This window comes from Bombina bombina, chromosome 8 (assembly GCF_027579735.1).
Source record: "Bombina bombina isolate aBomBom1 chromosome 8, aBomBom1.pri, whole genome shotgun sequence".
NCBI lineage: Eukaryota > Metazoa > Chordata > Amphibia > Anura > Bombinatoridae > Bombina > Bombina bombina.
Window position 1 is genome coordinate 48,793,853 of NC_069506.1, and position 12,718 is coordinate 48,806,570.

Here is a 12,718-nt window from a genome sequence, read left to right on the forward strand (position 1 = left end):
TTTATGTAGCAATATGTATAATTTATGTAGCAATACGTATAGTTTATGTAGTAATACATATAGTTTATGCAGAAATACGTATAGTTTACGTATAGTTTATGCAGCAATACGTATAGTTTATGTAACCATAGGTATAGTTTATGCAGCAATACATATAGTTTACGTAGTAATATGTATAGTTTATGCAGAAATACATATAGTTTATGTAGTAATACGTACAGTTTATGCAGCAATACGTATAGCTTATGTAGCAATACGTATAGTTTATGTAGTAATACGTACAGTTTATGCAGCAATACGTATAGCTTATGTAGCAATACGTATAAGTTTATGTAGCAATACATATAGTTTATGCAGCAATACGTATAGCTTATGTAGCAATACGTACAGTTTATGCAGCAATATGTATAGCTTATGTAGCAATACGTATAGTTTATGCAGCAATACGTATAGTTTATGCAGCAATACGTATAGCTTATGTAGCAATACGTATAGTTTATGCAGCAATACGTATAGCTTATGTAGCAATGCGTATAGTTTATGCAGCAATACGTATAGTTTATGTAGCAATACGTATAGTTTATGTAGCAATACGTATAGTTTATATAGCAATACGTATAGTTTATGCAGCAATACGTATAGCTTATGTAGCAATACGTATAATTTATGCAGCAATACGTATAGTTTATGTAGCAATACGTATAGTTTATGCAGCAATACGTATAGCTTATGTAGCAATATGTATAGTTTATGCAGCAATACGTATAGTTTATGTAGCAATACGTATAGTTTATGCAGCAATACGTATAGCTTATGTAGCAATACGTATAGTTTATGCAGCAATACGTATAGCTTATGTAGCAATACGTACAGTTTATGCAGCAATACGTATAGTTTATGTAACAATACGTATAGTTTATGTAACAATACGTATAGTTTATGTAACAATACGTATAGTTTATGTAACAATACGTATAGTTTATGTAGCAATACGTATAGTTTATGTAACAATACGTATAGTTTATGTAGCAATACGTATAGCTTATGTAACAATACGTATAGTTTATGTAGCAATACGTATAGTTTATGCAGTAATACGTATAGTTTATGTAGCAATACGTACAGTTTATGCAGCAATACGTATAGTTTATGTAGCAATACGTACAGTTTATGCAGCAATACGTATAGCTTATGTAGAAATACGTATAGTTTATGCAGCAATACGTATAGTTTATGTAACAATATGTATAGTTTATGTAACAATACGTATAGTTTATGTAACAATACGTATAGTTTATGCAGCAATACGTATAGCTTATGTAACAATACGTATAGTTTATGTAGCAATACGTATAGTTTATGTAGCAATACGTATAGTTTATGTAGCAATACGTATAGTTTATGTAGCAATACGTACAGTTTATGCAGCAATACGTATAGCTTATGTAGAAATACGTATAGTTTATGCAGCAATACGTATAGTTTATGTAACAATATGTATAGTTTATGTAACAATACGTATAGTTTATGTAACAATACGTATAGTTTATGCAGCAATACGTATAGCTTATGTAACAATACGTATAGTTTATGTAGCAATACGTATAGTTTATGCAGCAATGCGTATAGTTTATGTAGCAATACGTATAGCTTATGTGGCAACAAGTCTTTCTGTTTTGCTTTATATGATGCACAGTAAAAATGGTTAAAATATTCAGTACATTTCTTTCCTTCATAACAACCCGTGGTCCTGCTGTGGTCTCTAGACCCTGTAATTCTTGCTCTAGAGACATCTCCTAATGGGAAACAGCAGCAGATACAAATATGAATTATTAACCCTAATCTAAATACTACACAGAGTGCAAGATATACAGAGAACGGAGCAACGATTACAGAATAAGGAAATTGTGACATTGCTAAAAAGTGTGAAGTGGCTGCTCCCAGCATGCCGTTAGTAGTAAACTAGCTGAATGACAGATGTAGCGTGTTTAAGTTCCGTGACTCTGCCCACAATCACTTATTGGCAAGTTTCAGGCTGAGTCTCGAGGGAGAAATATCATTTAGCTGCTGAACAACCAAAAACTGCCTGTGCAAGTGACTTAAAGGGATAGTAAACCCACACTTTTTCTTTCAGGATTTAGATAAAGCATGCAATTGTAAGCAACTTTCTAATTTACTCCTATTATCAAATTTTCTTTGTTCTCTTGCTATCTTTATTTGAAAAGCAAGAATGTAAGCTTAGAAGTCGGCCCATTTTTGTTTCAGCACCTGGATTGCGCTTGCTGATTGATGGGTAAATGTAGCCACCAAATAGCAAGCACTATCCAGGGTGCTGAACCAAAAATGGGCTGGCTCATTAGCTTAGATTCCTGCTTTTTCAAATAAAGATGGCAAGAGAAGAAAAACTGATAATAGGAGTGAATTTGAAAGTTGCTTAAAAGGGCATGCTCTATCTGAATCATGAAAGAAAAAAAAATGGGTTTACTATGCCTTTAAAACAATCTGCAGCAGTAAAAAGTGTACAAAACTCACAGTGGCACCTAAATCATATTCCGCTTATTGAAAGAATACAGTGCATAGATGTACGTAAATAGAAAGGGAATGATAGATGAAAACATAAGCAAAAATGCAGATACAGGAAAAGCCAACTGACGGCCCTCTGCACTAGGTTTTATGTTCCCTGGGGAAAAAAAAGCAGAACTAAGAATGTGAGCTTTAGTGTCTTCTGGTCGGTGGGCAAACAAGACGGTCACAAGTGTCCTCTGAGATGGAGAAGATAGAGTGTATCCAGCAGCCTAACTAAATACGACCTTGTGCCACTGGCCATTTATTTTTATTGAAATATATTATTATTATTCATGTGTTTAAAGCTTTAAAGTGAATGTAAATTTTGATGCTAAAGTGCCCGGTTTTTAAAAATTCCATTAAAAACAGGGGCACTTTAATTCATCAAAATTTACATTTCACTCCTTGTGAAAAAAAACTTACCTTTTAAACTTGACAGCAGTTCCAGCTTCCTCCAGTCGTCGCAAGCCATTTCTGATGTCAGAAATGATGGATAGGTCATCCTACAATCACGGCTTACCCCCCAGGGGAATCTGTGTCTGATTCAACACCGTGATTGGAGGAAGCCGGATGCCTCATTTTAGACCCAGGCAGAGGCTTTGCGACGGGTGGAGGAAGCTGGAGCTGCTGTCAAGATTAAAAGGTAAGTTTTTTTTCACAACAGGAGTGAAATGTACATTTTGATGACTTAAAGTGCCCCTGTTTTTAATTAAATTTAAAAAAAACGGGCACTTTAGCATCAAAATTTACATTCACTTTAAGTGAGGTTGGTGACACATGGTTTTCATTATTTGCACAATGCCTGTAATCATCTGTGGTGCGGGCGCTTTCTGAGCTGGTCATGCCCCCCCTGCACTTAAGGCCATTCCCAAGGCGGCTAAGCAGTTTGGCATTGACAGGGAAATATGGGCATGCCGGTGATCACATGGCATCACCAAACCCCTGAAACCCCAAAGAGAGGGGCTGCTGTAGGCAGAAGAGAACTAGATGGGGGCAAGTATACAGACCCCTCAGTCTCAGATACCTTAAGGTGTAGAATCATCCTAGACCCCATGTTTTAAAGCCAAGAAGACGCTCTTTAAAATAAAGTAAATATATATAGATTAAAATATCCAATGGTAATAGTGATCATTCAGTGTAAATAAATATCTACTTATTTGAGTAGAGGCTCCTGGGAGCCATTATGTGCAGTTAAAAAGTTATATTAATTTATCTTATTTATATGAAGATATAACCGTCCTCATTTGACTAAAGTACTAAAATAAACTCACAATCTATTTTTACAACCTTGTTCATTACAACTTCCTTAAAAAATATCATTTTTTTCACACATTTTTTTTAATTTCTCACGTCATGATATATTCATAAAATAATGGCATAGTTTGAATTTGCTTACTCTGCTAAAAGAGAGAGAGGGAGAAAGAGAGAGAGAGGAGAGAAGAGAGAGGAGCAAGAAAGAGAGAAAAGAGAATAAAGAGAGAAGAGAGAAAGAGAAGAAGTGAGAGATTGTGTGGGATTCTCACTAAAAATGACCTCCAGTTGTGCTTAAATGTAAGCACCAGATACAAGCTTAGAACTGGGGTATAAAAAGGGGTCAAGTCAGACGGGAACGCATGGGAATGGAGTTCCTGCACTATTTTTGCAGGAGGAACTAAGTTCCCTCTGGACAGAGAACAGAAACACTTCTGGTTAGAAGGATAGTGAGATCCTTTAGTAATGGGCAGTAACACTTCCTACAATACACTAAATGTATGACTATCATTGGTCCTGGTGTGTTATAACCCCTGTTATGAATATTATTTTTTATTACACATGGTCCTTACATTTCTGTGTGGCTTGATCTGGGGTTATTTAGCTACCCTCAGCAGAAATAGAAATATTGCACCTTAAGTGGGTGAGACTCTGTGACAGAGGAGGATTCTCAGGCCCAAACACTTTATTGGATTTAATTTACTTTCATTAACCAAAGTCTATAGATAATATACATATAAATACAGTGTGTGTGTAAGTGTGTGTGTATGTGTTTTAACAAAGCTATCCTTTTAACAGGATTATAGCAGCAAATCAGAAACGCGTATATTTGCTCACTAAACATTCATAAGAGAAGTTGTTAGTCAGTAAGAGCAGGACGGGGGCAAAGAAACACTTTGGAATTGGAAAAGAGGAACAGAAGTCATGTGATCGGGACATTTCTCTATACTGCAACTAACGAGTTTTCAGATAACCCAGCGTCCATACACGCAGTGTAATCTGGAGAATTCATCTAACAAACCCAGACAACATGTTTAGAAACCTAGCATTATCAAGCGCAAGGGCACAGGTACTTTCAAAGTCACAGATGCTGGATCCACAATCAGTCTGATATCCCACAGACCTACTTTGAAACACTGCAAATTCACTATCTGAGACTCCTATGTCTAATACGCTAGCGATTTTTAAACTTAGTTTTTTGGCCTTTTTTTATTATGAACCAAGTGTTATATTTTTTATTATGAACAAAGTGTTATATTTTTATAATTAGATGCCGGCATCTGATTTATTTGTATATGTACTAGATTCTTTATTTTGTTGCCTATAATTAAGTAGAATAAATATCTGATTATTTACTCATAATACATTATCCTTTCTTGTACTAATCAGAGAACTGTAGTGTGAAAATATAGAATATAGAATTACGCTTTGATTTGAGATAAAAATGTATACCCCATATACTATGCCTTTTTTTGCACATCCAGTGAACTTAAATTACAAATGACGCTGTGCATATTTAAAGTGATTTATTCCTGTGTAATTGACTTACAAATTTTACGTTTTTGATAAAATACTATTTTTGGTGAACAATTTTGTTACGATTTTTAAAGCACCTTAACAATACATTTTTCCTGGGTATTTTTGTGTGTATGGTTAAATTATTCGTTTTGTATGATTTTTATTGTGCAGTATACGCCCTGTTTTTAGAGTAAAAAGTGACTTTTTATATCACCACCAGGGAAATAGAAGGACAGGCGAGCATTCTTATAGAATCTCACCAGCCCAGAGACCTTTTTAGAATAGGGCCTTTAGTGTGACAAGCATAGTCAAGAACTACAGTTTTTGCATTGCGTATTTTCTAGAAATACGACCTGTTCCGTATCTGTGTTAGACAATTCTGTTACCTTATTTGAAAGCGCCTTTATAGCCAAAGAAATAAAACAAAAACAACTTTCCCATCAAATCTTGCAGTATTCAGTGATTACCTAATTTATTAGTTTGGCAATGGTGCTCTTAGATGTCAATTATATCACATTCATAGTAAAATGTCAAATCTTCTCCTTTTTCTAGTCCTTTATCCTTACATAATTTATCTTAAATGGGCATAAAAGTCAAATTAAACTTTTATGATTCAGATAGAACATGCAGTTTTAAGAGTCTTTCCAAATTAATTCCATTATCAAATTGTCCACCGTCTTTTTATATGCACACTTTCTGAGGCACCAGCTACTATTGAGCATGTGCAAGAGTTCAGAGTGTATATGTATATGATTCTGTGATTGGCTGATGGCTGTCACATGATACAAGGGGCCGGCCCAATTGAAGTACATTTGTAAATTTGTCTCTGAATAATCTATTATTTACTTAAAATTTTGGACTAAGTGCTATTGTATTGTCATTTTATTATGCAATTATACTGTATTTAATGGTCCTTTAAAATAAACTCTTTATACCAAGAGTGTGCAGCACTTGATGTGGACAGAATGTTGATTATACTTGTACTTGTAATTATTTTAGATGGAAAATTAAAATGCATTTTCAATGCTAGCTGCTGTAATGCATTCTAAATTCACCCTTAATGTCGGCTGTCATATTAAGTTGAAGGGGTTAAATAGCACAAGACTGCGCTCTAACCCTGGTGTGAGGCATGCCATAATAATGGGCCTCACTGCTTTCCAAAACCTGTGCTATTACAGGGCCAAAAACTCGTGATGTGCAGGGTAAATATTTATGGTTAAATATTAGTTTTTCTCCATTAAAATCAGCTGCGTCTATCTAGTAACTGTTCACCACTCAGTGCTTGGAACCAGTAAAGTATACGGATATCACAAAAACCTTTACAGAACAAACAAATTAATAAAAAATAAAAAAAACTACATAAAACAATCCATGACAATATATTCAAAAAGGAAACCTTGAAAACTGTTAAATTGAAATGAAAGAAAAACAAGACAACCTCATCAGCTTTGAAAATGCAAGACACAACCATAAGATGAGATACTACAAAGACAGAGTTGGCCGACACTCTGTTTACTCCGAGGCACTTGTTTGCGACAAGAGGTATTAAATGGGTGAGATTTGTATTTCTATTAATGTAAGCTCATTTGTAGCTTCTTTATTGTAAAACAAGTAGACTCTGTATAGGTTAAACTTGATTGACTTATGTCTTCTTTCAACCTTATCTACTATGAATTATCATAGACTCTTTATGAATCCCACATGCTGGGTGGATGAGAAATCCACTGGTTGAGCGCGTCTCTTTCTGTGTATATATTTATTATGATTATGGGGAATGTCTCCCTAAGGGTGATGGACGGAAACCAGACAAGGACTCTCTACCCATTGTGCCTAGAGGAATATGGCTGCACCTCACTGATAAGGCCCACAGTAGGTCGAAACTATCGTCTGGGGTTGCCATATTCCTTTCTCAGAGGAGTATTGTCTCGCACTTCAGTGCTGGATTGTCCGTCATAGGTGGGATCAGACTGATATACTTCGGGAAAGTTCTCCTATGTGAAAAGCATAACTGGGCTAAAAGAGGCTGCTCCCAGGTGGCAACCCGCCAAAGAAAAACCTATTCAGTAGTTGTTTACTTCTCTTTCTGTAACATATATATGAAAAATCCAGACAACATCTCTAGAACTCCCCCCTAAATGCCCACTGCCACCCCACTGAGAGGTCTTTTGTTCAATCCAGCAAGACTACTTCACCATAACATAACAGGCATGCAGATATTTACAATGACAAACATATACATAAACCGCTTTGCTAGCGTGTATTCAAAGTGTTGTGGTTGTAATTATTGTTTTTTGAGATGTTGCTAGTGGTTTTCCTTTGAAGTGCAAGATATTATGTACTGGGCACCTCAAGCAGTTATAGATGTTAACTGCAGGAAAACCCACTACCAAACTATGGAAAACAAAAGATAAAGAGATTCTCAATTCATTTTGAAAATGATTTCTCCTTTACAAAGAGGCCCCTCGGCAACCTCACAAGCGTTTATGAATATAGGCCAATGACTGGGGTTGTGAGAGGTCTTCCGATTTCTTTCCTGCTTGGTAAAAGGAGGAGCCATCTCCCTCATTACGCTGCCAGCAGATAGGTACTAGATTATTAGATTATGCTGCCAGCAACAAGTACTAGATTAAGAGCTGCATCAAATGAAAGACAAGTGTAAATAGAACATTTTTTGATTTAAGGATTGCCTGAAATACTCCAGAATAAATCGCCTAACACTTGTCAATTTATCCTTAATGTGCTAAATAGGGAGCTGGATTTTAGAACTTATCTAGACAATGAGAAAAAAAGTTGGAAGCCTTTCAAAGATCGAATTAAGCATAGCATTTGTATAGCTCATAAATCCTAAATGACAAATGTCGCCTTGGTTAAAAGCATGTAAAGAGACTGTTACTTGAACTTAGAAGAAAAGAACACAAGATTTATTGTCACAATTAATGAAACTCTAAAAAACGCACTACATTATCTGTTTAGAAGACATCGCTTGTGGGATATTGAGGACCATTTTCTTACAAGTAACGTATTCAATATCAGATTAGAACTTGATTAACATGTCAAGCGGTAACTCTACCAAGTTGCACCATTAGTTTCGCTTCAGGCTTAGAAAAACAAACACAACTTTATTTGTAAGATAATAAATACAGAGCATGGCTAAGCAACATCATAGCGTGCAGAGAAAATTATATTTCACAGCACAAAGCAAGATTTAATTGGTACCAAGGGTGAGACTTAAAACTTAAATAATATTAGACTCTGGAATTCCTCTATCTGATCTACCCCATGTGTCCTTGAAAATATTGCATTTTTAACGGTAACTTTAATAGATATGAATGCACTGTGCTCACTTTTTAAATACTGAACAAACAAAAATTGGTGAAAAGGACACTTAAGGGACTTAATTATTTAGTCAGCCATTCCCTTGTTTAATCCAGATAGCTTTTTATTAAAGTCTTAAGAAAATCCTGTTGTTATGGAAGACAGAGGGTGAGAGAGGGAAGGAGACAGAGATAGAGCAAGACAGAGAGAGATGGAGAGGGAAGGAGAGGCGGAGAAAGAGAGGAGAGGGAGAGAGAGGAAAGACAAAGAGAGGTGGAGAGGGGGAGAAAGAGAGGAGAGGGAGAAAGAGAGAGGAAAGACAAAGAGCAAGAGAGAGAGATAGAGAAGGAAGAAGAGGGGGGAAAAGAGAAGAGAGGGAGATAGAGAGAGGAAGGACAAAGAGCAAGATAGGAGAGGAAGAGAGAGAGAGAAAAGACAGAGTGAGAGAGAGAGAAGGAGAGGGGGAGAAAGACAGAAGGAGAGGAAGATAGAGAGAGTTAGGACTAAGAGCAAGAGAGCGATGGAGAGGGGTAAAAAGAGATAATGAGAGGAAGACAGAGAGAGGAAGGACAAAGAGAGATGGAGAGGGGGAGAAAGAGAGGAGAAGGAGATAGAGAGAGGAAGGACAACGAACAAGAGAGAGAGATGGAGAAGGAAAAAGAGAGGGAGAAAGGGAGAAGAAAGACAAAGAGAAAGAGAGAGATTGGGAAGGAAGAAGAGGGGGAGATAGAGAAGAGATAGAGAGAGGAAGGACAAAGAACAAGAGAGAGAGAGAGAGAAAGGACAGAGTGAGAGAGACAGAAGGAGAGGAAGGACTAAGAGCAAGAGAGAGATGGAGAGGGGTAAAAAGAGATAAGGAGAGGAAGACAGAGAGAGGAAGGACAAAGAGAGATGGAGAGGGTGAGAAAGAGAGGAGAGGGAGAAAGAGAGAGGAAGGACAAAGAACAAGAGAGAGAGATGGAGAAGGAAAAAGAGAGGGAGAAAGAGAAGAGAGGGAGAGAGAAGAAAGACAAAGAGAAAGAGAGAGATTGGGAAGGAAGAAGAGGGGGAGAAAGAGAAAACAAGGGAGATAGAGAGAGGAAGGACAAAGAGCAAGAGAGGAGAGGAAGAGAGAGAGAGAAAGCACAGAGTGATAGAGAGATGGAGAGGGAAGGAGAGTTGGAGAAAGACAAAAGGAGAGGAAGATAGAGAGAGGAAGGACTAAGAGCAAGAGAGAGATGGAGAGGGGTAAAAAGAGATAAGGAGAGTAAGAAAAAGAAAAAGAGATGTAAAGGGAAGGAGAGGAGAACATTAAGGGGAGTTGGAGAAAGAGTGGAGGAGGGGGGTGAGAGAGATGGAAAGATAGAGAGGGGGCATGAAAAGCAAAAGAAGAGAGATGGAAACCTAACTTTGGGTGAGATAGTTGAAACTAACAGGAAAATTGGGGAATCAAGAAGTGAGAAAGGAGGGGGAGGGAGAAATAGGAACTGTGGGGGGGGGGCAAAGAGGGAAGGAGGGGGAAGAAAGAGGGAGATAGAGAAGGATATTGGATGGAGAAAGATGGAAACTAAAGAAGACCAGTACTAGGGCTATAACACTTAGCGACCATTTCATGACGGCCATAAAGGAGTGCAAGTTTCCATAGCTGTATTTGCCAGTGCAGGAGAAATAGCACAAAACCAATCACATACCTCCTCATCATGTACCAGCTCTTTCTTTACTACTTTCATGGCATAAGCCTGGTCGTTCTTTTTTAACCGCACCAGCAGAACTTTGGCATAGCTTCCCCTTCCAATCACTCGGATAAGATCAAAGTCCTGAAGTCCAAGCCCCTGTGAGATCTTAATACCATCCATTCCATCAATAACAGGTTTAAGGGGGTCCTGTACAGTGGAAATTAAGGGAAGAGTGTAGAGATTATTTACGTTCTAACTTTATTATTATATATTTAACATATTAACATGTTCATTAATAACTAATGCCTACACTCATTTGTTTGTGTGCTTTCTTGTACGGATTCTGAAGACACACATTTATCATTTTCCTGGCATTTATTAAAGGGTCATGAAACCCACATTTTTTATTTCATGATTCAGAAAGAGCATGCAATTTTAAACAACTTTCCTATTGACTTCTACTGTTTAATTTGCTTCTTTCTCTTGTTATCCTTTGCTGAAAGGTTTATCTAGGTAAGCTCAGGAGCAGCAAATAACCTAGGTTCTAGCTGCTGATTGGTGGCTGCATATATGTATACCATTTGTAATTGGCTCACCCTTGTGTTCAGTTGGAAACCAGTAGTGCATTGCTGCTCCATCAACAAATGATACCAAGAGAATGAAGAAAATGTAATAATAGAAGTAAATTGGAAAGTTGTTTAAAAACAGAATTTATGTTTACCTGATAAATTACTTTCTCCAACGGTGTGTCCGGTCCACGGCGTCATCCTTACTTGTGGGATATTCTCCTCCCCAACAGGAAATGGCAAAGAGCCCAGCAAAGCTGGTCACATGATCCCTCCTAGGCTCCGCCTACCCCAGTCATTCGACCGACGTTAAGGAGGAATATTTGCATAGGAGAAACCATATGTTACCGTGGTGACTGTAGTTAAAGAAAATAAATTATCAGACCTGATTAAAAAAACCAGGGCGGGCCGTGGGCCCGACACACCGTTGGAGAAAGTAATTTATCAGGTAAACATAAATTCTGTTTTCTCCAACATAGGTGTGTCCGGTCCACGGCGTCATCCTTACTTGTGGGAACCAATACCAAAGCTTTAGGACACGGATGAAGGGAGGGAGCAAATCAGGTCACCTAAATGGAAGGCACCACGGCTTGCAAAACCTTTCTCCCAAAAATAGCCTCAGAAGAAGCAAAAGTATCAAATTTGTAAAATTTAGAAAAAGTGTGCAGTGAAGACCAAGTCGCTGCCTTACATATCTGATCAACAGAAGCCTCGTTCTTGAAGGCCCATGTGGAAGCCACAGCCCTAGTGGAGTGAGCTGTGATTCTTTCAGGAGGCTGCCGTCCGGCAGTCTCATAAGCCAATCGGATAATGCTTTTAATCCAGAAGGAGAGAGAGGTAGAAGTTGCTTTTTGACCTCTCCGTTTACCAGAATAAACAACAAACAAAGACAAAATTTGTCTGAAATCCTTAGTAGCTGCTAAGTAAAATTTGAGAGCACGAACTACATCCAAGTTGTGCAACAAACGTTCCTTCTTTGAAACTGGATTAGGACATAAAGAAGGCACAACTATCTCCTGGTTAATGTTTTTGTTAGAAACAACTTTTGGAAGAAAACCAGGTTTAGTACGCAAAACCACCTTATCTGCATGGAACACCAGATAAGGAGAAGAACACTGCAGAGCAGATAATTCTGAAACTCTTCTAGCAGAAGAAATTGCAACCAAAAACAAAACTTTCCAAGATAATAACTTAATATCAACGGAATGTAAGGGTTCAAACGGAACCCCCTGAAGAACTGAAAGAACTAGGTTGAGACTCCAAGGAGGAGTCAAAATTTTGTAAACAGGCTTGATTCTAACCAGAGCCTGAACAAAGGCTAGAACATCTGGCACAGCTGCCAGCTTTTTGTGAAGTAACACAGACAAGGCAGAAATCTGTCCCATCAAGGAACTTGCAGATAATCCTTTTTCCAATCCTTCTCGAAAGAAGGATAGACTCTTAGGAATCTTAACCTTGTCCCAAGGGAATCCTGCAGATTCACACCAACAGATATACCAAATTATGTGGTAATTTTTCTGGTTACAGGCTTTCAGGCCTGAACAAGAGTATTAATAACAGAATCTGAGAACCCTCGCTTTGATAAGATCAAGCGTTCAATCTCCAAGCAGTCAGCTGGAGTGGGTCGAACGGACCTAGAACAAGAAGATCTCTCAAAGGTAGCTTCCATGGTGGAGCCGATGACATATTCACCAGATCTGCATACCAAGTCCTGCGTGGCCACGCAGGAGCTATCAAAATCACTGACGCCCTCTCCTGATTGATCCTGGCTACCAGCCTGGGGATGAGAGGAAACGGCGGGAACACATAAGCTAGTTTGAAGGTCCAAGGTGCTACTAGTGCATCCAC

At 37.9% G+C, this 12,718-nt stretch overlaps 1 protein-coding gene across 1 annotated transcript in view; it reads right to left on the minus strand.

Annotated features, from left to right (window-relative positions):
- PRKCZ (protein kinase C zeta) overlaps positions 1 to 12,718 on the minus strand; it is a 508,310-nt gene that overhangs the window by 100,006 nt on the left and 395,586 nt on the right. The window contains exon 10 of the mRNA XM_053690355.1: positions 10,320 to 10,511. Within this exon, the coding sequence (XP_053546330.1) occupies positions 10,320 to 10,511 (192 nt within the window). The remainder of the gene's footprint in view (positions 1 to 10,319; positions 10,512 to 12,718) is intronic.